The 25,940-nt window shown below is 54.1% G+C and overlaps 1 protein-coding gene across 1 annotated transcript in view; it reads left to right on the top strand.

The window, feature by feature from the left end:
- STIP1 (stress induced phosphoprotein 1) overlaps window positions 1-25,940 on the top strand; it is a 74,751-nt gene that overhangs the window by 35,053 nt on the left and 13,758 nt on the right. Inside the window, exons 6-7 of the mRNA XM_075325375.1 lie at window positions 1,685-1,811; window positions 19,462-19,564. Coding sequence (XP_075181490.1) covers window positions 1,685-1,811; window positions 19,462-19,564 — 230 coding nt within the window. The remainder of the gene's footprint in view (window positions 1-1,684; window positions 1,812-19,461; window positions 19,565-25,940) is intronic.

Here is a 25,940-nt window from a genome sequence, read left to right as displayed (position 1 = left end):
CCTTGCTCCTTCGTCCCCCCCCTTGCTCCTTCGTCCCCCCCCCCCCTTGTCTCCTTCGTCCCCCCCCTTGCTCCTTCGTCCCCCCCCCCTTGCTCCTTCGTCCCCCCCCCTTGCTCCTTCGTCCCCCCCATGCTCCTTCGTCCCCCCCCTTGCTCCTCGTCCCCCCCCTTGCTCCTTCGTCCCCCCCCCTTGCTCCTTCGTCCCCCCCCTTGCTCCTTCGTCCCCCCCCTTGCTCCTTCGTCCCCCCCCCTTGCTCCTTCGTCCCCCCCCTTGCTCCTTCGTCCCCCCCCTTGCTCCTTCGTCCCCCCCCCTTGCTCCTTCGTCCCCCCCCTTGCTCCTTCGTCCCCCCCCCTTGCTCCTTCGTCCCCCCCCTTGCTCCTTCGTCCCCCCTTGCTCCTTCGTCCCCCCCCCTTGCTCCTTCGTCCCCCCCCCTTGCTCCTTCGTCCCCCCCCTTGCTCCTTCGTCCCCCCCCTTGCTCCTTCGTCCCCCCCCTTGCTCCTTCGTCCCCCCCCCCTTGCTCCTTCGTCCCCCCCCCCCCCTTGCTCCTTCGTCCCCCCTTGCTCCTTCGTCCCCCCCCCCTTGCTCCTTCGTCCCCCCCCCCCTTGCTCCTTCGTCCCCCCCCCCCCTTGCTCCTTCGTCCCCCCCCCCTTGCTCCTTCGTCCCCCCCCCTTGCTCCTTCGTCCCCCCCCCCCCCCCTTGCTCCTTCGTCCCCCCCCCCCCTGCTCCTCGTCCCCCCCCCCCCCTTGCTCCTTCGTCCCCCCCCCCCCCACCCTTGCTCCTTCGTCCTCCCCCCCCCCCCCCTTGCTCCTTCGTCCTTCCCCCCCCCCCTTGCTCCTTCGTCCTTCCCCCCCCCCCTTGCTCCTTCGTCCTCCCCCCCCCCCCTTGCTCCTTTCTTTCCCACCCCCCCTTTGCTCCTTCCCCCCCCCCCCTCCACCCCCCCTTGCTCCTTCCTCCCCACCCCCACCCCTTTTAAGGCCATGTGCCCGCGCTGCGGAAAATTTGCGGAATTTTCCTTTTTTTTTTTTTTTTTTTTTTTTTTGGCGGAGATTCCGCAGATTTTTAAAAAATCCGCAGTACAGCGAGTCCCCGGCCATTTCTATGGCATTTGGGGACTGCTGTGCCCATGCTACGTTTTTTTCCGCAGCAAAAATAATGCGGATTTTCATGGGGAAAAATCTGCAGCATGTCAATTATTCCTGCGGATTTATCCGCAGGGTCCCATATACTTACCTGCCTTGATAGCAGACACCGGAGTCACTTTTTCTGTCCGGTGCACAGGAGCGCGGTGGAGCCAGGTACAGGAAGGAAGAGGTGGGCGGGGCCTGCACGAGCTCTGGTCATGTGACTGCCGGAGCTAGTTCAGGCCCGCCCACCTTCCCCTGCACAGTGCACACACGGCTGGAAAGTGAAGTGCTGCGTGATGGAGGTAAGTATGAACGCCCCGATCACTGCAGCACTTGTTCTGCATTGAGGATGCAGTGCCGAAGCCATGGTACTGTATCCCCAATGCAGAATCCCCGCACCATATCCGCAGGACATTCCGCAATACAACCGCAGCATGGAAACAGACAAAGTTGTTGCTGCGGATTTCTGGGAGCTCCTGCGGATATGACCGCAGGACACTGTCCCCGTGGGCACATAGCCTAATAGTTTGACAAAATGTCCAACTTTTTATCCTTCTCAGGCTCAGCAGGCGAAGGAGCTTGGCAATGAAGCTTACAAGAAGAGAGAGTTTGATGCTGCACTGAAGCACTACTCTCAAGCCCGGGAACTTGATCCAACTAACATGACTTATATTACAAATCAGGCCGGTAAGTTTGTATCTGGGTCCTCTTTTGAAAATATATAAGGGTTTGTCTAATGTTTAAACCTCTACCACCTGTAAGGTTGCACCCCGCAACCTGGGGGGTACCACTCACTTGCAGCGGTGCGAGGTAGCTTTAGCAACACAGCTACAGTCTCTTCTTTGTCGCTCCATTGGGAGACCCAGACAATTGGGTGTATAGCTACTGCCTCCGGAGGCCACACAAAGTATTACACTTTAAAAAGTGTAAACCCCTCCCCTCTGCTATACACCCTCCCGTGCATCACGGGCTCCTCAGTTTTTAAGCTTTGTGCGAAGGAGGCACACATGCAAGCATAGCTCCACAACTTAGTCAGCAGCAGCTGCTGACTATTTCGGATGGAAGAAAAGTGGGCCCATATAGGGCCCCCAGCATGCTCCCTTCTCACCACCCCACTCTGGTCGGCGGTGTTGTTAAGGTTGAGGTACCCATTGCGGGTACGGAGGCTGGAGCCCACATGCTGTTTTCCTTCCCCATCCCTGCAGGGCTCTGGGTGAAGTGGGATCCATAATCGGTCTCTAGACACTGGGACCGTGCTCCCTCCGCAGCCCCTGGGAATCTGCTGGACAGGAGCTGAGTATCGTCAGGGACATGGCCCTGCTACTGCGAGGTACTCTGTATCCCCCTTGGGGACGGCGCATGGCGCGCTTGTGTCGTACACGCTGCAGCACTGCTGGGACGTGTTAGTGCGCCGGGACCGCGCTTGTGGCCGGCTGCGCTTACACTCTTGTCTCCGGCTTCTGCCTAGTAACGCATATTCCAGGTGCTCTGTGTCCCCGTTGGGACGGCGCATAAAGCACCTTGGGCACAGACGCTGCAGCGACTGCGGCGTGCGTGTGGGTCCGGGACTACCGCGCCGACCGTGCACTGCCGGTCGGCCGCGATTTCAACTTTAATCCCCGGCTTTTGCGGCCTAGTATGGGATTCTCCCGCCCCCAGACCTGCCAGTCAGGGAAAAGGGCGGGACGGTCGGTGTGACGCCGACAGTGAGGGCTGTAGTACATTGAGCTGTCCTCCGCCCCCCCCTCACTACCCACGCTGAGGCACCAGATTCCCGCACTTTTGTGTGAACACGCCCATGCCTCCCTCCTCCTCAGAGAACGCCGTCAGCCATGTTTTTTCAACACCTTCTGGCTGCAGCTGAGGGAGATCCGGGTCAGAGAATCTGAGGGCTACAAGCCACATCCGCAGCCCCTGCGGAGACGGAGTATCGTCAGGGACACCCTGCAGCTACAGGTACTCTGTGTCCCCATTGGCACGGTGCCTGAAGCACCTTGGCCTCAGACGCAGCTGCGATTGCGGTGGGCATTCTTTGTCCGGGACTACCGCGCCGACCATGCATGTTTGCCGGCCGCGGTTTTACTTGAATCCCCGGCTTTTTGCGGCCTAGTGGGTTAACACTCCCGCCCCTGAGCCTGCCAGTCAGGGAGAGGGGCGGGAGGGTCGGTAGGTTGCCGACAGTGAGGGCTGGAGCACACCTCGCTGTCCTCCGCCCCCCCGCACTGATCCCTATAGACCACCGGATTCCTGCAGACACCTGCATCATAACGTAGGGAGTGCTGGAGCATACGTTGCTATCCCTTCCCCCTCACTGAGCACTGGGGGGCACCAGTTTTTCAAAGGTGGTCTTCCTAGGGTGTTGTCACCCCCTGGGTGCCGCAGTGTGTGTGTATATGTATATATATATATATATGTATATATATGTATATGTATGTATATATATATATATATATATATATATATATCTCTCTATATATATAATTGCCTTATTCTGTCTGTCTGTCTGTCATGCTCCAAAATTGTGTCCTTACGGTGACACAAAGCTGATTGGCCGCTGGGCTCGCCATGGCCCCGCCCCCCCCCACGGATTGGCCGCTCGCCCAGGCTGCGCCCCCACACGGATTGGCCAGCCGCTCGCCCAGGCTCCGCCCCCCCCCACAGATTGGCCTCTCGCCCCGGCACCCTGCAGGCATTGGCAATTCAGCCACGCCACGCCCCGCCCCCCTCACGCAATGCACGTTAGCTCTGGCCCCACCCCCTCCCTCCCCCCGCGCATTTCTCTAACTGACACGGCTGTCACGGAGGTGAGTACGGTACTCCCTATCCCCCCCCAACCCCCCCCCCCCCCCCCCCCCGGCCCCCGCTCCCAAAGGGGTGGTGTGGATACTCGCATGGTTACAAGCGCTGTCACGGAGGTGAGTACTGTACTCCCTCCCCCTCCCCCGGCCCCCGCTCCCACGGCAGTGGTGGGAGTGGTGTGGATACGTTGGTAACCATGCTCGCATGGTTACAAGCCCATCAAGGTCCTGCTGCGCCGGAAGGTCCACACGCACACACACAAACATACACACACATCAGATCACACTCACACTCACTCTCATACACACCTCACACACACCTCACATCGCATCCACATACTCACGACATCCTGGGATATCGCTTGCTTCTCGGCGGCGAAAATGTGCTGTTGTGATCTTCCAGGACCTGACGGAGGATCACATGGCCAGAAGCATGTGATATCCCCGGATGTTGTGAGTATCAGCGCGTATGTGCAATATCGTCAGTGTCTGTGTGTGTGAGTGGATGCGATCGGGTGTGTGTGAGTGGATGCGATCGGGTGTGTGTGAGTGGATGCGATCGAGTGTGTGTGAGTGGATGCGATCGGGTGTGTGTGAGTGGATGCGATCGGGTGTGTGTGTGAGTGGATGCGATCGGGTGTGTGTGTGAGTGGATGCGATCGGGTGTGTGTGTGAGTGGATGCGATCGGGTGTGTGTGTGAGTGGATGCGATCGGGTGTGTGTGTGAGTGGATGCGATCGGGTGTGTGTGTGAGTGGATGCGATCGGGTGTGTGTGTGAGTGGATGCGATCGGGTGTGTGTGTGAGTGCATGCGATCGGGTGTGGGTGAGTGTCGGCAGAGGAGCAGGGCGTGCTGAAGGAGGCTGGGAGCAGAGAGGCTGATCATGGGGAAGAGGGAAATGCTGATGCTGAAGGAGGCTGGGATGGGAAGGCTGGGAAGAAGGAGGCTGGGAGGAGAGAGGCTGATCCTAGGGAAGGCTGGGGAGAGGAGGCTGATGCTGAGGGAGGCTGGAAGGAGAGAGGCTGATGCTGAGGGACGCTGGGACGAGGGAGGCTGATGCTTAGGGAAGCTGATGCTGGAGGAGGCTGGAAGAACAGAGGCTGATGCTGGTGGAGGCTGATGCTGGTGGAGGCTGATGCTTGGGGAGGCTGATGCTGGGGGAGACTGGGAGAGGAAGGCTGATGCTGAGGGAGGCTGGGAGGGGGAGGCTGGGAGGAAGGAGGCTGGGAGGAGAGAGGCTGATCCTTGGGAAGGCTGGGAAAGGGAGGCTGATGCTGAGGGAGGCTGGAAGGAGAGAGCCTGATGCTAGGGACAGAGACGCTGATGCTGGGAGGAGAGAGGCTGATGCTGCGGGCAGAGAGGCTGATGATGCGGGTAGAGAGGCTGATGCTGGCGCAGCATGGCGGATGGAGCACGTTTAGTAATGCGCAGCATGGCGGATGAAGCACGTTTGGGAGTGCGCAGCATGGCGGATGGAGTACGTTTGGGAGTGCGCAGCATGGCGGATGGAGCACGTTTGGGAGTGCGCAGCATGGCGGATGGAGCACGTTTGGGAGTGCGCAGCATGGCGGATGCAGCACGATGGCGAGTGCGGAGTATGGCGGATGGAGCATGTTTGGGAGTGCGCAGCATGGCGGATGGACCACGTTTGGGAGTGCGCAGCATGGCGGATGGAGCACGTTTGAGAGTGCGCAGCATCGGAGATGGAGCACGATGGGGGGTGCGCAGCATAGGGGATGGAGCACGATAGGGAGTGCACTGCATGGGGGATGGAGCACGATGGGGAGTGCCCAGCATGGCGGATGGAGCACGTTTGGGAGTGCGCAGCATGGCGGATGGAGCACGTTTGGGAGTGCGCGGCATGGCGGATGGAGCACGTTTGGGAGTGCGCAGCATGGATGATGGAGCACGATGGGGGGTGCGCAGCATAGGGGATAGAGCACGATAGGGAGTGCGCTGCATAGGGCATGGAGCACGATGGGGAGTGTGGAGTATGGCGGATGGAGCACGTTTGGGAGTGCGCAGCATGGTGGATGGAGCACATTTGGGAGTGCGCAGCATGGCGGATGGAGCACGTTTAGGAGTGCGCAGCATGGGATATGGAGCACGATGGGGAGTGCGCAGCGTGGCGGATGGAGCACGATGGGGAGTGCGCAGCATGGGGAATGGAGCACGTTTGGGAGTGCGCAGCATGGCGGATGGAGCACGTTTGGGAGTGCGCAGCATGGCGGATGGAGCACGTTTGGGAGTGCGCAGGATGGGAGATGTAGCACGATGGGGGGTGCGCAGCATAGGGGATGGAGCACGATAGAGAGTGCACACCTCCCCCCAACACACACACACACACACACACACACACACACACACACACACACACGCGCGCGCGCACTGCACAACACACCACACACACACACACACTGGAAACCACAAACAACTGCCCTACACAGACACCCACACACAGACAACGCTGCACACACAAATATACGCACATACCGCACATATATATAACAAAAATCATACATGAACTACACAATACGTAAATTCTAGAATACCCGATGCGTAGAATCGGGCCACCTTCTAGTATATATATATATATATATATATATATATATATAGATAGACACACATATATATATATATATATATATATATATATATATATATATATATATATATATATATATATATATATATATATATATATATATATATATATATATATATATATATATATATATATATATATATATATATATATATATATATATATATATATATATATATATAGTGTGTCTATCTATATGATTTCACTGTTCGGCAGCATTATTGTTTTTGGCTGTATACCCTCACTGATTACTCTGCGGACGACAGGCTGTTGTCTGCTCTTAAAGAGTAAGGGTGCCAAAACACTGGCTTATTTTAACCTCTTGTGCGCCTATATTACAGGCACTGCACAGATAACAGCGACAGAGTTTCCATGATGAAAACTTCGCCGGCGTTCCCGGTCCAAGCGGCAGGGACAGAGTTACAGCTTGCGGAGAAACTCTCTGGGTCATTTTCCCTATCCATGTCTCAGGCTATGGACAAGTGGTCGGCTAAGAGACTAGGAGTTTGCAGTCCAGACCGGTCCCTTAAACAGGCCCCGGGCACTGCGAGATCGCCCCAGGCCTCTGTCGGTCTGCGACGAAGCGTGTTCCTGGGGTGGCCTCTAGTTATGACGTGGGGTACTCCGGCACGAACCGCAGTCCCAGTCCGGCTAAGCAGCCTTGCTTGGAATCTTCCCCGACTTCTTCAAGGGTCTCAGCTTGAGGACCCTCTAGAGGATGGGGCGGAGGTCGCAACCCAGGACTCTGTCCGGACATGGCTCTAACGGCTTCACAGATACTGTACAGAAGCACACCTTCCCGGACAAGCGTTTTACTAAACGTCTTATAACACATTCTCCTCTGACGTTGTTAACGTTCGGGCTCAGTGTCATAAGGTGCCCTCCAGTCTCTTGACTGGCGGCTAGATCAGCAGTAGCAGTGGCTGACGGGTCCACGCTCAAGAATGCCACGGACAGACAGATAGAACTCCTAATGAGATCCATCTATGAAGCTATCGGCGCGTCCTTTGCTCCGGCATTCGCAGCCGTATGGGCACTCCAAGCTATCTCAGCTGGTCAGGCGCAAATTGACGCACTCACACGTACGTCTGCGCCGCAGGTGGCGTCCATAACCTCTCAAACGTCGGCATTCGCGTCCTACGCTATTAATGCTGTCCTGGACTCTGCGAGCCGTACGGCGGTTGCACAGAAGGAGTGGTGGTCCCGGTCCCTCTTCAGCAACAGGGTCACGGTTTCTACTCCAACCTGTTTGTGGTTCCAAAGAAGGACGGGTCCTTCCGTCCTGTTTTGGACCTAAAACTGCTCAACAAACACGTAAGGACCAGGCGGTTCCGGATGGAATCCCTCCGCTCCGTCATCGCCTCAATGTCCCAAGGAGATTTCCTAGCATCGATAGATATCAAGGATGCTTATCTCCACGTACCAATTGCTCCAGAGCATCAGCGCTTCTTGCGCTTCGCCATAGGAGACGAACATCTTCAGTTCGCGGCACTGCCGTTCGGCCTGGCGACAGCCCCAAGGGTTTTCACCAAGGTCATGGCTACAGTAGTTGCGGTCCTCCACTCTCAGGGTCACTCAGTGATACCTTACTTAGACGATCTGCTGGTCAAGGCACCCTCTCAAGAGGCATGCCAACACAGCCTCAACGTTACTCTGGAGATTCTCCAGAGTTTCGGGTGGATCTTCAATTTTCCAAAGTCAAATCTGACACCGGTCCAATCGCTGACATATCTTGGCATGGAGTTTCATACTCTTCCAGCGATAGTGAAGCTTCCGCTGGACAAACAGCGTTCACTACAGACAGGGGTGCAATCTCTCCTTCAAGGTCGGTCGCACCCCTTGAGGCGCCTCATGCACTTCCTGGGGAAGATGGTGGCAGCAATGGAAGCAGTCCCTTTCGCGCAGTTTCACCTGCGTCCACTTCAATGGGACATCCTACGCAAGTGGGACAGGATGCCGACGTCCCTAGACAGGGACGTCTCCCTCTTTCAGGCAACCAAAGCTTCCCTTCGGTGGTGGCTTCTTCCCACCTCATTATCGAAGGGAAAATCCTTCCTACCCCCATCCTGGGCGGTGGTCACGACGGACGCGAGTCTGTCAGGGTGGGGAGCAGTTTTTCTCCACCACAGGGCTCAGGATACGTGGACTCAGCAAGAGTCCTCACTTCAGATCAATGTTCTGGAGATCAGGGCAGTGTATCTTGCCCTAAAAGCGTTCCAGCAGTGGCTGGAAGGCAAGCAGGTCCGAATTCAGTCGGACAACTCCACAGCGGTGGCTTACATCAACCACCAAGGTGGGACACGCAGTCGGCAAGCCTTCCAGGAAGTCCGGCGGATTCTGCTGTGGGTGGAAACCACAGCATCCACCATATCCGCAGTTCACATCCCGGGCGTAGAAAACTGGGAAGCAGACTTTCTCAGTCGCCATGGCATGGACGCAGGGGAATGGTCCCTTCACCCGGACGTGTTTCAGGAGATCTGTTGCCGCTGGGGGATGCCGGACGTCGACCTAATGGCGTCACGGCACAACAACAAGGTCCCAACATTCATGGCTCGATCTCAAGATCACAGAGCTCTGGCGGCAGACGCCTTAGTTCAGGATTGGTCGCAGTTTCGGCTTCCTTATGTGTTTCCTCCTCTGGCACTGTTGCCCAGAGTGTTACGCAAGATCAGGGCCGACTGCCGCCGCGCCATCCTCCGCGCCATCCTCGTCGCTCCAGACTGGCCGAGTAGGTCGTGGTACCCGGATCTGTGGCATCTCACGGTCGGCCAACCGTGGGCACTGCCAGACCGACCAGATTTGCTGTCTCAAGGGCCGTTTTTCCATCTGAATTCTGCGGCCCTCAACCTGACTGTGTGGCCATTGAGTCCTGGATCCTAGCGTCTTCAGGATTATCTCAAGAGGTCATTGCCACTATGAGACAGGCTAGGAAACCAACGTCCGCCAAGATCAACCACAGGACGTGGAAAATATTCCTGTCGTGGTGCTCTGCTCAGGGGTTTTTCTCCCTGGCCATTTGCCTTGCCCACTTTTCTGTCCTTTCTTCAATCCGGATTGGAAAAGGGTTTGTCGTGAGGGATATTTCGCTCACACGTCTTTGGCAGAAAGTGGTTTTTCTAGTAGCAGTCACCTCACTTCGGAGAGTGTCTGAGTTGGCAGCGTTATCATGCAAAGCTCCTTTCCTGGTGTTTCACCAGGACAAGGTGGTTCCGCGTCCGGTTCCGGAATTCCTCCCTAAGGTGGTATTCCCTTTTCATCTCAATCAGGACATCTCCTTACCCTCGTTGTGTCCTCATCCAGTTCACCGATGTGAAAAGGATTTGCTCTTGTTAGGTCTGGTGAGAGCACTCAGACTCTACATTTCTCGTACGGCGCCCCTGCGCCGCGCGGATGCGCTCTTTGTCCTTGTCGCTGGCCAGCGTAAAGGGTCGCAGGCTTTCAAGTCAACTTGGCTCAGTGGATCAAGGAACCAATTCTTGAAGCCTACCGTTCTGCTGGGCTTCCGGTCCCTTCAGGCTGGAGGCCCATTCCGCCAGAGCCATGGGTGCGTCCTGGGCATTGCTGCACCAGGCTACGGCTCGGCAGGTGTGTCAGGCGATTACCTGGTCGAGTCTGCACACTTTCACGAAGCACTATCTAGTGCATACCTACGCTTCGGCAGATGCCAGCTGAGGTAGGCGGGTCCTTCAGGCGGCGGTGGTCCACCTGTAGGAAGGAGCCGTTTTACGGCTCTTTTATCGAGGTATTCTTTTACCCACCCAGGGACTGCTTTTGGACGTCCCAATTGTCTGGGTCTCCCAATGGAGCGACAAAGAAGAAGGGAATTTTGTTTACTTACCGTAAATTCCTTTTCTTCTAGCTCCAATTGGGAGACCCAGCACCCGCCCCTATGCCCTTCGGGCTGTTGTTTTCTTTGTGTACACATGTTGTTCAGATTGAATTGTTCTTGGTTATGGTTTCAGTTCTCCGAACATCCTTCGGATTGAATTTACCTTAGACCAATTTATAAGTTTCCTCCTTCCTGCTTTTGCACCAAAACTGAGGAGCCCGTGATGCACGGGAGGGTGTATAGCAGAGGGGAGGGGTTACACTTTTTAAAGTGTAATACTTTGTGTGGCCTCCGGAGGCAGTAGCTATACACCCAATTGTCTGGGTCTCCCAATTGGAGCTAGAAGAAAAGGAATTTACGGTAAGTAAACAAAATTCCCTTCTTTATAAAAATTGTGGCAGTTTATTTAAAACACTCAACAGAAACTGCTAAACAAAATGTAACACAGCCTCTCCCGGCTTAAAGGAAAATATAACATCCACATACCGTGGGCTTCCAGTCCATTAAATGTCCATAGTGGAGTCTCCCACACTCTGGCCCCTGCCAGCGAACACTCACTGTGGTTGCTTCCTGCAGCCTCCAGCCCTCTCCAGACAGGCTGCAGTCTTTTCCCCAGTCCTCACCTGGACTGATTTCCAGAAGTCTGTCTCCAGTCTTCACACAGACTGAGACCTCCAGCACACATCCTCCATGTGCAGCACACTCTCAGACCTCTATTCCAAAGCCCTGTGTTCAGCCTCCACACAGGCTGATACATCCAGAGCTCCCTGCTCTGCTCTCACACACTGCAGAACACACACTGAGTCTCCTAAATCAGACTGGACACACCCACAGGTGGAGGTCTGTGATTCTCCAGACCTGCACAGCACACAGGCATTATTAAAGGGAACCTGACCCTTATATGCAGAAACAAGCCTTTGTGTAACTACAAGTCCCATAGCAACCTCTTCAGTTTAATATCGCAGCAACCTTCTCCACTGCGACATGTAGCGACCATTTACCACATTGGTGGTCGCTACCTCACACACCCTAAGGTATCTGTCGTTATGAAATAGCAAACTGTGCATACTCTCCTACTGTCAATCCCAGGCTGTTTGGGTGGTCTGTGTCTCTTCTAGAACCAGTGGGTATGCCGTCTGGCTGTCCCAGGGCCTCTAGAGCTTGTGAGTGGCAGGAGACTGTAATGGGGTATGCTATCAGAGAAACAGCCGACTGCTCGGGTCACCTAAACACTGCACCCACTTACAAGCTTTGGTTGTCTTGAGACACCCGGAAGGTACAGTCAATGCTGCCAATCAGCGCAGTCTGCACTGGATTCCCAGGAGTCGCTGAATGATAGATTAGCTCCATTTGTTATTTTATACCCACCAATTCATAGGAAATAATAAAATAATAAAAAAAAATTAGTGCCGGACAACCACTTTAATTATAGGTCATTGGAAGAACTAATTTGATTAAAATAGTATTGACGCCGCAATTCCTATATCTTCTTTATAATGCTCCAGTTTGGATGCACATGCAGTTTTTTTTAACAAAGTGGATACTCTGTTTAAAGGGAACCTGTCACCAGATTTGGGGCCTATAAGCTGCAGCCACCACCAGTGGGCATATACAGTATTCTAACATGCTGTATATAAGAGCCGACTAGTGGTGGCTGCAGCTGATAGGCCCCAAATCTGGTGACAGGTTCCCTTTTTAAGGAATTTATTTGGAGAAAGCAACATCCAAGAATTCGACTGGAAATACTCCAAAGCGGTAAAGAGAAGAGTAGGCTAGCGGTATCCAATCCATGGCTGTACAAGATTTCTTCATTTTGGTGGTAGGATGAGGCATATAATGCAGGTGGCTAGTTGGTAAGGGATGGCACAAGATGGAAATACCCAGTAGTGAGCTCTATTTATTTGAGAACATCCCACTTCCAGAGTGAAATCCTTATACCAGCAAAGTCAATGAGAATCCTGAAGTTTTATGCATATGTTGCTTTTTTTATTCCCTTGCAGAAGAAGAAATACTCATAGAATGGTAGAGTTGGAAGGGACCTCAAGGGCCATAGTCAAACCCCCTGCGATTGCAGGTTTTCTTTAAATCATCCCAGCTATGTTTGTCCAGCTTCCACTTGAAGATACTCAACATGTGCACATAGCCTTAGGGACCTTAAAAACAAAATAATCTAATTGTCTTAGAAAGAGGTCTTTGCCTGAAATGGAACGCTTGTAACGCTCACAGCTGGTGTAGGGGCAGGATTAGTGGACCCACCGGACCATAAGGGGGACCTGGGCTTACCCCTTAGTGGGAGAGGCTTTTAACTTGGCGCCCACCACGAGGTTGACGCCAGGTATCACTCCCAGGGCAGTGACTGGGTCCGTGGCAGCTGACTCCTAGGGAAGGTGACTGAGTCTGGTGTAGACGGGTACAGGTGGGTGACTGATGCAGGGCGGCTACAGACAGGAATTGTGGGCACACAGGTATGAGAAGGCAGGTACTGGAGATGGACAGAGGCATGACAGAACAGGAACTCAGGACCTGACGACTAGCTAGGTAGCAGACTGTGTAGGAGCGTTGTGCAGTCACCTCCCCAAGGCAGTGTGCCTTAAATACACAGTGCCTCTCAGCCATAGGCTGAAAGGCATTTCCTGAAAATGGCGTGCGGGCCATTTAAGAGGAGGGCTGGTGTGCATGTGTGCCCTAAGCACACTCTCGGGAGACCTTGGCTGTGTGCACAGGCACCGGAAGGGGAAGGCGGCATCGGCACACATGGATGGCCGGTGGACAGCGGGCGAGAACGTGACCCCGCTGGGGCGGTAAGTAAGTCAGCGTCTGTTCAGGGACGCTGGTGCTGCAACAATCCACATAAAATTGATAAAAATTTTTAAAGTATGAATAAATTCCTCGTCTTCCATCACCTGCCCTAATTCAAGATGGACCAGATCTTACTCCCCATACACTGATTTCTTTACACCTATAGTCAGGAGTAAATATTCCTATTTCTCGATTTTAATATTTAGAACTTAAAAATGATAAACTGGCATCGATTTGAGTTCTAAAAGGTACTGGTAACCGTTGTGGCAACACAATCTCTTGCTATTATGGTATGACTGTGTATACACACTACAAGCAAATTGTTTAGCGTTTTATTTTATTGTGTCTTATGTTCCTTGTTCTCTATATGATTATTTGTGATGTAAAACACAAAATATTTCTTTGTCGCTCCATTGGGAGACCCAGACAATTGGGTGTATAGCTTCTGCCTCCGGAGGCCACACAAAGTATTACACTTTAAAAAGTGTAACCCCTCCCCTCTGCTATACACCCTCCCGTGCATCACGGGCTCATCAGTTTTATGCTTTGTGTTGAAGGAGGCACACATGCACACAATGCTCCACATTTTAGTCAGCAGCAGCTGCTGATTATATCGGATGGAAGAAAAGAGGGCCCCTAACAGGGCCCCCGGCATGCTCCCTTCTCACCCCACTGAGTCGGCGGTGCTGTTAAGGTTGAGGTACCCATTGCGGGTACACAGGCAGGAGCCACATGCCGTTTTCCTTCCCCATCCCTTAGGGGCTCTGGGGAAGTGGGATCCTAACCGGTCATCCAGCCACTGGGACCGGGCTCCCTCCGCAGCCCCTGGGGGAATCTGCCGGACAGGAGACGGAGTATCGTCAGGGACATGGCCCTGCATCTACAGGTACTCTGTGTCCCCGTTGGGACGGTGCATGAAGCACCTTGGCCTCAGACGCAGCTGCGACTGCGGTGTGGATTTTTTGTCTGGGACTACCGCGCCGACCGTGCCTGTTTGCCGGCCGCGGTTTTTACTTTAGTCCCCGGCTTTTGCGGCCTAGTGTGTTAAACTCCCGCCCCTGAGCCTGCCAGTCAGGGAGAAAGGCGGGACGGTCGGTATGATGCCGACAGTGAGGGCTGGAGCACACTTCGCTGTCCTCCGCCCCCCTCACTGATCACTATGGGCCACCAGGTTCCCGCACTTTTGCGGTTCCGCCCACGGCTCTCTCCTCCCCTCGAACGCCGGCAGCCATTGTTATAATTCTGCTGGTGGAGGATCTCAGAATCTGCTCCACTGCTCTGGGAGAGGGGGATCCTAACCGGTCGCCATGCACTGGGACCGGGCTCCATCCGCAGCCTCTGGGGGATTCTGACGGACAGGAGACTGGACATCATCAGGGACAGAGCCCTGCATCATAAGGTACTCTGTGTCCCCTGAGGGACGGTGCATGCAGCATCTGTGTTACAAATGCCGCAGCGGTTGCTGAGTGGTTTGTGAGACTGGGACTACCGCGCCGACCGCGCCATGTTTGCCGGCCGCGTTTTTAAATTTAGTCCCCGGCTCTTGCGGCCTAGTACATATACTCCCGTTCTCGGGCCTGCCAGTCAGGGGTAACGACGGGACGGCCGACTGGACGTCGGCAGGGAGGGCTGGAGCATACGTTGGTATCCTCCTTCCCCCTCACTGAGCACTGTGGGGCACCAGTTTTCAGGTGCTGACCCCCCTTGGTGCCGCAGTGTATATATATATATATGTTTATTTATATGGTATATGATCTCACTGTCCGGCAGCATTATTTGCTTTTGGCTGTATACCCTCACTGATTACTCTGCGGACGACATGCTGTTGTCTGCTCTTAAAGAGTAAGGGTGCCAAGGCACTGGCTTAGTTTACAACCTGTACCTCTTGTGCGGCTATATTACAGGCAGGTTCCACATACCCTCATTGTGTACAATGCTTGGCCCCGAGGGCACTCACTCAGCCGGAGCCTCCGGCACTGGTGGGACCCTCGGCCAGGTGGTACCGCCGGTTTCCACTGCACAGATGACAGGGACAGAGTTTGCATGTTGGAATCAGCAAATCTCTGAGTAGCTTTCACATTCCAGGACTCAGTCTATGGACAGAGGGTCTGCTAAGATACTGGAAGCCTTGCAGTCCAGACCGATAACACAGGGCCAGGGAGCTGTGAGTTCATCGCTCCCGGGTCCCTCTGGGTCGGTACAACAAGGGGCTCCTGGGGTAACACCCAGATCCCACGGTGAGAACTCCGTCACGGACCGCGGCCTCTGATAGGCTAAGCGGGCCCGCTGGGAACCTTCCCCGACTTCATCAGGAGTGCGTGTTTCGATCACTCTAACTCCAGAGGGGCCGTCCAGAAGCACAGAACTTTACGGACAAGCGCTTACTAAGCGCCTTATTGACACGCGTTACCCTTTTCCCCCCTGACGTTGTTAAGGGTTAGGCTCAGTGTCACAGGGTGGATCCTCCAGTCTCTAGGCTGGCGGCTAGATCCGTAGTATTAGTGGCAGATGTCCATCTCTCACGAATGCCACTGACAGGCAAATAAAGCTTATGATGAAATCCATCTATGAAGCCATAGTCGCATCTTTTGCTCCAGCCTTCGCAGCCGTGAGGGCACTCCAAGCTATCTCAGCTTCTCTGGCTGAGATTATTGCGGTTGCACATACCTCTGCCCCGCAGGTTGTGTCCTTCACTTCTCAGGCGTAGGTTTTTTCGTTCTACGCCATGAACGCCGTTCCTGGACTCTGCGAGCCGTACAGCGGTAGCATCCACCAATTCGGTGGCAGTCTGCAGGGCCATGTGGCTACGTGAATGGAAGGCAGGCTCTGCTTCCAAGAAGTTCTTAACCGGTTTGCCATTTTCTGGCGACCGTTTGTTTGGCGAGCAATTGGATGAAGTTACTAGACAGTCCAAGGGAAAGGTCTCGTCCTTGCCCCAGTCCAAAGGTTTCGGTCATTTCGGTCCTCAGCAAAGTTCCGTTCCTCCACGTCCAACAGGTCAGAGGAGGGCTAGAGGAACTCTTCTGCATGACGATCTAAGTCACAAGGCGGCTTCCTCATGACTTCGGCCCCACCAAGACCGCGTCCTCGGTCGGTGGCAGGCTCTCCCGCTTTTGCGACGCCTGGTGGCCACATGTCCAAGACCGATGGGTGAGAGACATTCTGTCTCACGGTTACAGGATAGAGCTCTGCTCTCGTCCTCCGACTCGTTTCTTCAAAACATCTCCGCCCCCCGAGCGAGCCGATGCACTTTTTCAGGCGGTGAACACTCTGAAGCCTCGATGTCACAAGGAGACTTCCTAGCATCAATTGACATCAAGGATGCTTATCTCCATGTGCCGATCGCACCCGAGCTTCAACGCTTTCTGTGTTTCGCCATCAGGGACGAACACCTTCAGTTCGTTGCACTGCCATTCGGCCTGGCGACAGCCCCACGGGTCTTCACCAAGGTCATCGCAGCAGTGGTGGCGGTCCTACACTCTCAGGGCCACTCGGTGATCACTTACCTAGACGATCTTCTAGTCAAGACACCCTCCTGGGTGGCATGTCAACACAACCTGACCATTGCTCTGGAGACTCTCCAGGGGTTCGGGTGGATCATCAAATTTCCAAGGTCAAAACTGACACCGAACCAATCACTGACTTGCCTCGGGATGGAGTTTCATACTCTCTCAGCGATAGTGAAGCTTCCGCTGCATAGTCAGCGTTCACTACAGACAGGGGTGCAATCTCTCCTTCGGGCCCAGTCACCCCTTGAGGCGCCTCATGCACTTTCTAAGGAAGATGGTGGCAGCAATGGAGGCAGTTCCCTTGCGCAGTTTCGTCTGCGTCCGATTCTATCGGACACCGCAAATGGGACAGGAGGTCGACGTCCCTAGACAAGAACGTCTCTCTTTCCCTTGCAGCAAAACCTCTCTTCAGTGGTGTCTTCTTTCCACTTCCTGGGCGAAGGAAAAATCCTTCCGGCCCCCAGCCGGGGCTGTGGTCACGACGGACGCGAGTCTGTCAGGGTGGGGAGCGGTCTTCCTCCACCACTCAGCTCAGGGAACCTGGACTCCGACAGAGTCCTCCCTTCAGATCAATGTTCTGGAGATAAGGGCAGTGGATCTAGCCCTAAAGGTGTTCCAGCGGCGGCTGGAGGGCAGGCAGATCCGAATTCAGTCGGACAACGCCACGGCGGTTGCGTACATCACCCACCAGGGCGGCACACGCAGTCGTCAAGCCTTCCGAGCAGTTCGGCGGATTCGGCTGTGGGCGGAAGCCACAGCCTCCACCATCTCCGCAGTTCACATCCCGGGCGTAGAAAACTGGGAAGCAGATTTTCTCAGTCGCCAGGGCATGGACGCAGGGGAATGGTCTCTTCACCCGGACGTGTTTCTAGAGATCTGTTGCCGCTGGGGAACGCCGGACGTCGATCTAATGGCGTCTCGGCACAACAACAAAGTCCCGGCATTAATGGCTCGGTCCAAGGATCACAGAGCTCTGGCGGCAGACGCGCTAGTTCACGACTGGTCGCAGTTTCGACTGCCTTTTTGTATTTCCTCTTCTGGCACTACTGCCCAGAGTGTTACGCAAGATCAGGTCAGACTGTCGCCGCGCCATCCTCGTCGCTCCAGACTGCCCGAGGTGATCGTGGTACCCGGATCTGTGGCACCTCACGGTGGGTCAACCGTGGACACTCCCAGACCGACCAGACTTGCTGCCTCAAGGGCCATATTTCCTTCTGAATTCTGCGGCTCTAAACCTGACTGTGTGGCCATTGAGTCCTGGCTCCTAGCGTCATCAGGGATATCTCCAGATGTCATTGCCACCATGAGACAGGCCAGGAAACCAACGTCCGCCAAGATCTATCACAGGACTTGGAGGATCTTCTTATCCTGGTGCTCTGATCAGGGTTTTACTCCCTGGCCGTTTGCCTTGCCCACTTTTCTCTCTTTCCTTCAATCCGGAATGGACAAGGGCTTGTCTCTCGGCTCTCTCAAGGGACAAGTATCTGCGCTTTCCGGTCCCACCTTACAAGCGTCCGTTAACACCCTCGGATCTTAACAGGGTGCTGACGACTCTTCAGAAGCCACTTTTCGAGCCGATGCGGGATCTCTCTATCTCGCCTTTCGCAAAGGGTGGCCTTCCTAGTGGCAGTCACATCACTCAGAAGAGTGTCTCAGCTAGCAGCGCTGTCATGCAAAGCCCCCTTCCTGGTGTTTCACCAGGATAGGGTGGTTCTACGTCCGGTCCCGGACTTTCTCCCTAAGGTATCCCCGCTTCATCTCAATCAGGATATCGTCTTACCCTCTTTGGGTCCGCATCCAGTTCACCAATGTGAAAAGGATTTGCATTTATTAGATCTGGTGAGAGCACTCCGGCTCTACATTTCTCGCACGGCGCCCCTGCGCTGGTCTGATGCGCTCTTGTCCTTATCGCGGGCCAGAGTAAGGGGTTTCAGGTTTTCAAGTCAACCTTGGCTCGGTGGATCAAGGAACCGATTCTTGAAGCCTACCGTTCTTTTAGGCTTCCGATTCCTTCAGGGCTGAAAGCCCATTCTACCAGAGCCGTCGGTGTCCTGGGCATTGCGACACCAGGCTACGGCTCGGCAGGTGTGTCAGGCGGCTACGTGGTCGAGTCTGCACACTTTCACGAAACACTATCAGGTGCATGCCGATGATTCGGCAGATGCCAGCCTAGCTAGGCGACTCCTTCAGGCGGCAGTTGCCCACCTGTAAGAGGGGGCCGTTTTTCGGCTCTTTTTATCGAGGTATTCTTTTACCCACCCAGGGACTGCTTTTGGACGTCCCAATTGTCTGGGTCTCCCAATGGAGCGACAAAGAAGAAGGGAATTTTGTTTACTTACCGTAAATTCCTTTTCTTCTAGCTCCTATTGGGAGACCCAGCACCCGCCCCTGTTCCCTTCGGGCTGTTGTTCTTTTGTGTACACATGTTGTTCATGTTGAATTGTTCTTTTGGTTCATGGTTTCAGTTCTCCGAACATCCTTCGGATTGAATTTACCTTAGACCAATTTATAAGTTTCCTCCTTCCTGCTTTGGCACCAAAACTGATGAGCCCGTGATGCATGGGAGGGTGTATAGCAGAGGGGAGGGGTTACACTTTTTAAAGTGTAATACTTTGTGTGGCCTCCGGAGGCAGAAGCTATACACCCAATTGTCTGGGTCTCCCAATAGGAGCTAGAAGAAAAGGAATTTACGGTAAGTAAACAAAATTCCCTTCTTTTTCAATAAAAATGAAGTTAGCGTAAAAAAAAAAGTAAATTACTTTCTGAACTGTCACTGACCACTATCGACTTGTTCAGCGGTGTACTTCGAACAAGCGGATTACAATCGATGCCGAGAGCTATGTGAAAACGCCATTGACGTTGGAAGAGAGAATCGTGAAGACTACAGACAAATTGCCAAGTGAGTTCATGGAGTAATGTGTGGTCATTAATCCCTGTATTCTGCTGTCAAACGTTTGACTGTATTGGAGGTATTATACTTATGTACCTTTTTTTTTTTTTTTTTTTTGTACTAGAAGACACTTTTTTAAATTATTTTTTTATATTTTTATTTTTTTTTTTAGAAAAGTGCATCTTCTATTCTGCATCTTTATATTCTGGGTGTATAGAGGAAGTGAAGGCAGAGATGCGGGTTCGCAGGAGCCGGTGCTGGGGAGAGCATGTATGCCTGCTGTTTAAGAAAATGTATATTCACTGCTCTCCCACTCCCATAAATCTGCCCATCTCTCTGCACTGAAGCTGGTGCCAATAGGTGGGCGGGATAGTGAAGTGAATATGCATTCAATAGCGACTTACATGATCACCCGGCCGCTGGCTTACTGCAGTGGCTGAGCGATCACGTGTGCTGCTATTAAAAAGAATGAATATTCACTGCTTCCTCGACCATAATCCCAGACATAGGGAGCAGTGAACATGCCGGCAGCTAAGATCGGTGTAAGTGGGTACGCATGGCAGTGACCTCGTGTGCTGCTTACATGCTGAAGTTAGTTGCTGGCATCAGAGTAATACACTGGGGCAGTGGAGGGAATGAGAGTAGAATCGTGTTGTTTTTGTTGTATGCGGCGTGATGGGATCATATCTATCAGGATGAGGCCATGATGCAAACTGTGTGTATGAGGATGGGTCCTTGATGAGAACCATGCGTATCAGGATGGGGCCTCATATATACTTATACCAGGATGAGGGCCATATATACCAGGATGGGGACAAGGATGGGGAACATATATACCAGGATTGAGGACATTAGTACAGAATTTGTAGATATTACTCCTGTGTCAGCAGAAGATACCCACCTTTCCCCGCTAGGTGCGTCTTAAAGTCCGAAAAATACGGTACCTGTAATATAGCATAATTTTTACAAATGTACTACAATAAATGTATCAATGCCTGGAATCACAACCTACGTGCCAGGAAATGACATCAGGCGCCAGGAAGTGGGAGTTGAGCCTGCGTGAGGGGTTAATAGAGGCGGGCTAGATTTGAAAAACCCGCGCAAGCGAGTAACAACTGGGGGCGTGGCCTGGAAGGGCGTGTAGACAACGAGTGGGGATAGGCTGGAGGGGGCATGGACAAGCCAGAGGAGAAGGTTGCAATGGTGCCGGGAAAATGTACTTTATCGTTCCTATGTGAGACCCAGACAATGGGTGTTTAGCTTCTGCCTCCGGAGGACACACAAAGTACTACACTTAAAAGTGTAGCTCCTCCCTCTGAGCTTATACACCCCCTGGAGAACCAGATCTAGCCAGTTTATCGCTTTGTGTTCAGGAGGCATACATCCACACATGCATTCTCATCTGATTTTTGATTTTTGGAAAGAGTTTGAAGAAAAGCGGGTCCAAGTCTGGACTCCCGGCATGTCCCTTCTCACCCCGCTATGTCGGCGGTGCTGTTAAGGTTGATTCCAAGGCTGAAGCCTTACATGCCGTGCTCCTTCACCATCCCTCCTGGGCTCTGGCTTGAAGTGGGAGCCAGCACGGTTCTCCATGCTTGGCAGGAGACCGGTCTCCATCCGCAGCCCTTCAGGATCCTGCTGGACCGGAGCACTCATCCCCAGGGACTTGCAACCCTGCGTCTCAGCAAGCTAAGTACCTGAGACGTTTATATATTGGGGGTCCCTGTACTTTATTGTTGTGGGAGAGTGTGCTGAGTGTGTTTTATGACATTTCCGGCGGGTTCTCTGGCTGTCGCCTGAGAACCGCGCCGATGGTGCCTGCGCGCCGGCCGCACTGCTCATATTTAGGCCCCGGCTTCGCCGGAGGCCTAGTTTCGGTTTCACTGCCCTCGCATGTCATTCATGCAGAGGGACAGCGCGGTTCCGCCCAGCGGCCGTTCTGCACAGGGGAGGGACACTCCTCACTGAGTACATGTCTCCTCCCCTGTAGGTCTCTATGGCCCTCCAGATCCCGCTCCCAGAGTAAGTTCCGCCCCCTCTCCGCTCCGGCGGCCATTTTCTCAGCGTTTTCCCTCAGCACTGGTCTGCAGCGTCCCTGCTGAGGTGCTTGGGGTCCGGGCTTCGGGATCTGGAGGGCACACAACACCGCTCCAGCGGTCTGGTAAGCCACCACCTCTGGTTGTGGACCTCTGAATATACTCTCTGGGGGTCATTCTGGCAGAGCCCCCACTCCAGCAGCATGTCTCACACGAGGAGCAAGGCTCCAAAGCTGTATTCAGTATGCACTGCATGTAAGCTCCTACTGCCTGAACCGAGCACCTATCCACATTGTGATGCCTGCTCTAACCTGACGGTGCCTCAGCCTGGAGTCGCACCCCCAGTGGTCTCTCAGGCTGCTCCGGCTCCTGTGGCTGAACCCCCGGCTTGGGTAGAAGCCTTATCTAGGTCTATCTCCCAGTCTTTTGCCGACTCCATGGGACTTCTGTCCAGGACTTTGCTGAACATGCATCAGCCCCCTTCACAGGGTGCCTCTGCTGCTAGGGCTCTCTCAGCGGAGCTCACAGAGGATTCATCATCTGGTCCCAGACCCCGTCCTTCTAAAAGGAGACGCAGGATTCCCTCTCCTTCCTCGTCCCGCGGCTCTGTTTCAGAAGCTGACTCGCAGGACGAGGAGGATGCCTTTACGGGGGGCTCGGAGGTTAACTCCATGTACCCCATTGATCTGTCCGAAAGTGACTCAGATGGTAGTGATTTGATTGCGTCCATTAATTCTGTACTGGACCTCAATCCGCCAGTATCAGAGGAACAACCCTCTCTGGCAGAAAAGCACCAGTTTACCTCGCCTAAGAGGGCAAAGAGTGTGTTCTTTAACCACTCCAGTTTTCAGGCCGCTGTGACCAAGCCTAGGGCCTGTCCTGACAAACGCTTCCCAAAGCGTGGTTCGGATGACCGTTTTCCCTTTCCACCTGAGGTGGTCAAGGAGTGGGCTCATTCACTAAAGGTAGACCCCCCCCCCGGTGTCTAGGCTCTCAGCCCGGACCGTTGTGTCGGTGGCTGATGGCACCTCCCTTAAGGATTCCACTGACCGCCAGGTTAACCTTCTGGCCAAATCTATATGAGGCGGCAGGGGCCTCGTTCCCCCCCCGACTTTTGCAGCAGTGTGGGCTCTCAAAGCCATCTCTGCTTCTCTGGAGGGGATGCATTCCCTCGCCAGGGAATCTATGCCCGAAATGGTTACCTTTTAACTTCCCAGGCTTCAGCTTTTTCATCCTATGCCATGTCTGCCATGCTGGAGGCTTCTCACCGCACTGCGGTGGCTTCGGCTAATTCCCTCGCTTTCCATAGGATCTTGTGGCTTCTTTGAAGAAGCATCTGCCTTCCACTCTCGAAGTACCTTGCTGGACTCCCTTTTGCTGGGTCCCGGCTGTTCGGTGAACAGCTGGATGAAATTATTAAGGAAGCTACTGGCGGGAAGAGTACTTCCATGCCACAAACCAAAACCAGGAAACCTGTCCAGGGTAGGAATCGGTAGAGGTTTCGTTCCTTTCGTTCCTCCAACTGGTCGTCCTCTAAGCCCTCGGCCTCGTCCACTAACTCAGCCAAGGACCAAAAATCCAGCTGGCGCCCAAAAGCGCGTCCACAAAAGACCGCAGGAGGTGCTGCCGCCAAGACAGCCTCCTCTTGACTATCTGTCCGCGCCAGCAACGTCCTTAGTCGGTGGCAGGCTCTCCCACTTTGGCGACGCATGGTTTCAACACGTCTCCGATCAGTGGGTGCGGGATGTCATCTTCCACGGCTACAGGATAAAATTCTCTTCCAGCCCGCCAAACAGATTTTTTCTGTCAACTCCCCCCTGTAGCCCCCTCCCAGACTGTCAGCGGAGTGTCTCGCTCACTCTCGCCACTCTAGCCCAATTCGGGTGGCTTGTCAATCTGCCCAAATCCACTCTGACTCCGACCCAGAGTCTCACGTACCTAGGGATGCAGTTCGAGACTTTGCCGGCACTTGTGAAGTTGCCCTTAGACAAACAGCTGTCACTCCGGTTGGCGGTGCGCTCTCTCCTGAGGCCCCGCCGTTATACCCTCAGGCGTCTGATGCAGGTGCTGGGTCAAATGGTGGCCTCCATGGAGGCGGTTCCCTTTGCCCAGTTCCATCTGCGTCCTCTGCAGCTGGACATCCTCCGCTGTTGGGACAAGCGGCCTTCCTCCTTGCACAGGTTAGTGGCTCTGTCGCCACAGACCAGGAGCTCTCTTCAATGGTGGCTTCGGCCCCTCTCTCTGTCTCAGGGGCGCTCCTTCCTGGCCCCGTCCTGGGTGATTCTCCCCACGGATGCCAGTCTATCCGGCTGTGGAGCGGTATGTCTCCACCACCGAGCGCAGGGCACTTGGACTCCGTCCGAGTCAGCCCTCTCAATCAATGTGCTGGAAACCAGAGCCGTGCTTCTGGCTCTCCTAGCTTTTCACCACCTATTGGCGGGCAAGCACATCCGAGTCCAGTCAGACAACGCGACAGCGGTTGCCTACATCAATCACCAAGGCGGGACACGCAGCCGCCTGGCACTGTTGGAGGTACAACGCATCCTTCAATGGGCGGAGGACTCAAAGTCCAGCATATCCGCAGTCCACATCCTAGGCGTGGAAAACTGGGAGGCAGATTATCTCAGCCGTCAAACCGTGGACAGTGGCGAGTGGTCCCTGCATCCGGCAGTGTTTCAGTCAATCTGCCGCAAGTGGGGCACTCCGGACGTGGACCTAATGGCATCCCGTCACAACAACAAGGTTCCGGTTTACGTGGCTCGCTCCCACGATCCTCAGGCATTCGCCGCGGACGCTCTGGTTCAAGACTGGTCCCAGTTTCGTCTGTCCTACGTGTTTCACCCTCTAGCTCTCTTGCCCAGAGTTCTGCGCAAGATCAGAATGGAGGGCCGTCGAGTCATCCTCATTGCTCCGGACTGGCCCAGGCGAGCTTGGTACCCAGACCTGCTCCTTCTGTCCGTAGAGGTGCCGTGGCATCTTCCGGACCGTCCAGACCTTCTCTCACAAGGTCCGTTTTTCCGCCAGAATTCTGCGGCTCTCAGATTGACGGCGTGGCTCTTGAGTCCTGGATTTTGACGGCTTCTGGTATTCCTCCTGAAGTCATCTCCACTATGACTCTGGCCCGTAAGTCTTCCTCTGCCAAGATCTATCACAGGACTTGGAAAATTTTCCTGTCCTGGTGTCGCTCTTCCGGCCGTCCTCCTTGGCCTTTTTTCCTTGCCGACCCTTCTGTCCTTTCTACAGTCCGGTCTGCAGCTAGGACTGTCCCTCAACTCTCTCAAGGGACAAGTCTCGGCTCTGTCAGTGCTGTTCCAGCGGCGTATCGCCCGGCTGGCTCAGGTCCGCACCTTCTTGCAGGGCGCGTCTCACATCATTCCGCCTTATCGGCGGCCCTTGGATCCCTGGGACCTCAATTTGGTTCTCACGGTTTTGCAGAAACCCCCCCCTTTGAGCCTCTTTGGGAGGTTTCTTTGTTTCGTCTTTCACAGAAAGTGGTCTTTCTAGTGGCCATAACTTCCCTCAGGAGAGTCTCTGATTTGGCTGCGCTCTTTTCGGAGTCACCTTTTTTGGTTTTTCATCAAGACAAGGTGGTTCTCCGTCCGACTCCGGACTTTCTTCCTAAGGTGGTCTCTCCTTTCCACCTTAAACAGGACATTACCCTACCTTCCTTTTGTCCGGCTCCTGTTCATCGCTTTGAAAAAGCGTTGCATACTCTGGATCTGGTACGTGCTCTCCGGATCTATGTGTCTCGCACCGCTGCTCTTAGGCGGTGCACCTCTCTTTTTGTGCTAACCACAGGTCGGCGTAAGGGCCTCTCTGCTTCTAAGCCAACCTTAGCCCCTTGGATTAGGTCGACCATTTTGGATGCCTACCAGTGTTCTCAGGTGCCTCCCCCGCCGGGGATCAAGGCACACTCGACCAGAGCTGTCGGTGCCTCTTGGGCTTTCAGGCACCAGGCTACGGCTCAGCAAGTCTGTCAGGCTGCTACTTGGACTAGCCTGCATACCTTCTCGAAGCACTACCAAGTGCATGCTAATGCTTCGGCAGATGCGAGCTTGGGCAGACGCATCCTTCAGGCGGCTGTCGCCCATTTGTGAAGTTAGGCTCCGCCTACTTCTTAGTTATTCTGTTTATTCCCACCCATGGACTGCTTTGAGACGTCCCATTGTCTGGGTCTCCCATAGGAACGCTAAAGAAAAAGAGAATTTTGTTTACTTACCGTAAATTCTTTTTCTTATAGTTCCGTATTGGGAGACCCAGCACCCTCCCTGTTGGCAATTTCTTGTTCCGCGTGTTATCACCGGCTGTTGTCGTGGACAGTCTCCGGTTGTTCCGGTTCTTGCTCTGTT

This window comes from Anomaloglossus baeobatrachus, chromosome 10, assembly GCF_048569485.1.
Source record: "Anomaloglossus baeobatrachus isolate aAnoBae1 chromosome 10, aAnoBae1.hap1, whole genome shotgun sequence".
In the NCBI taxonomy this organism is placed as follows: Eukaryota; Metazoa; Chordata; class Amphibia; order Anura; family Aromobatidae; genus Anomaloglossus; species Anomaloglossus baeobatrachus.
The sequence above is the reverse complement of the archived record's forward strand: the minus strand, read 5'-3'. Positions and strand labels throughout refer to the sequence as shown.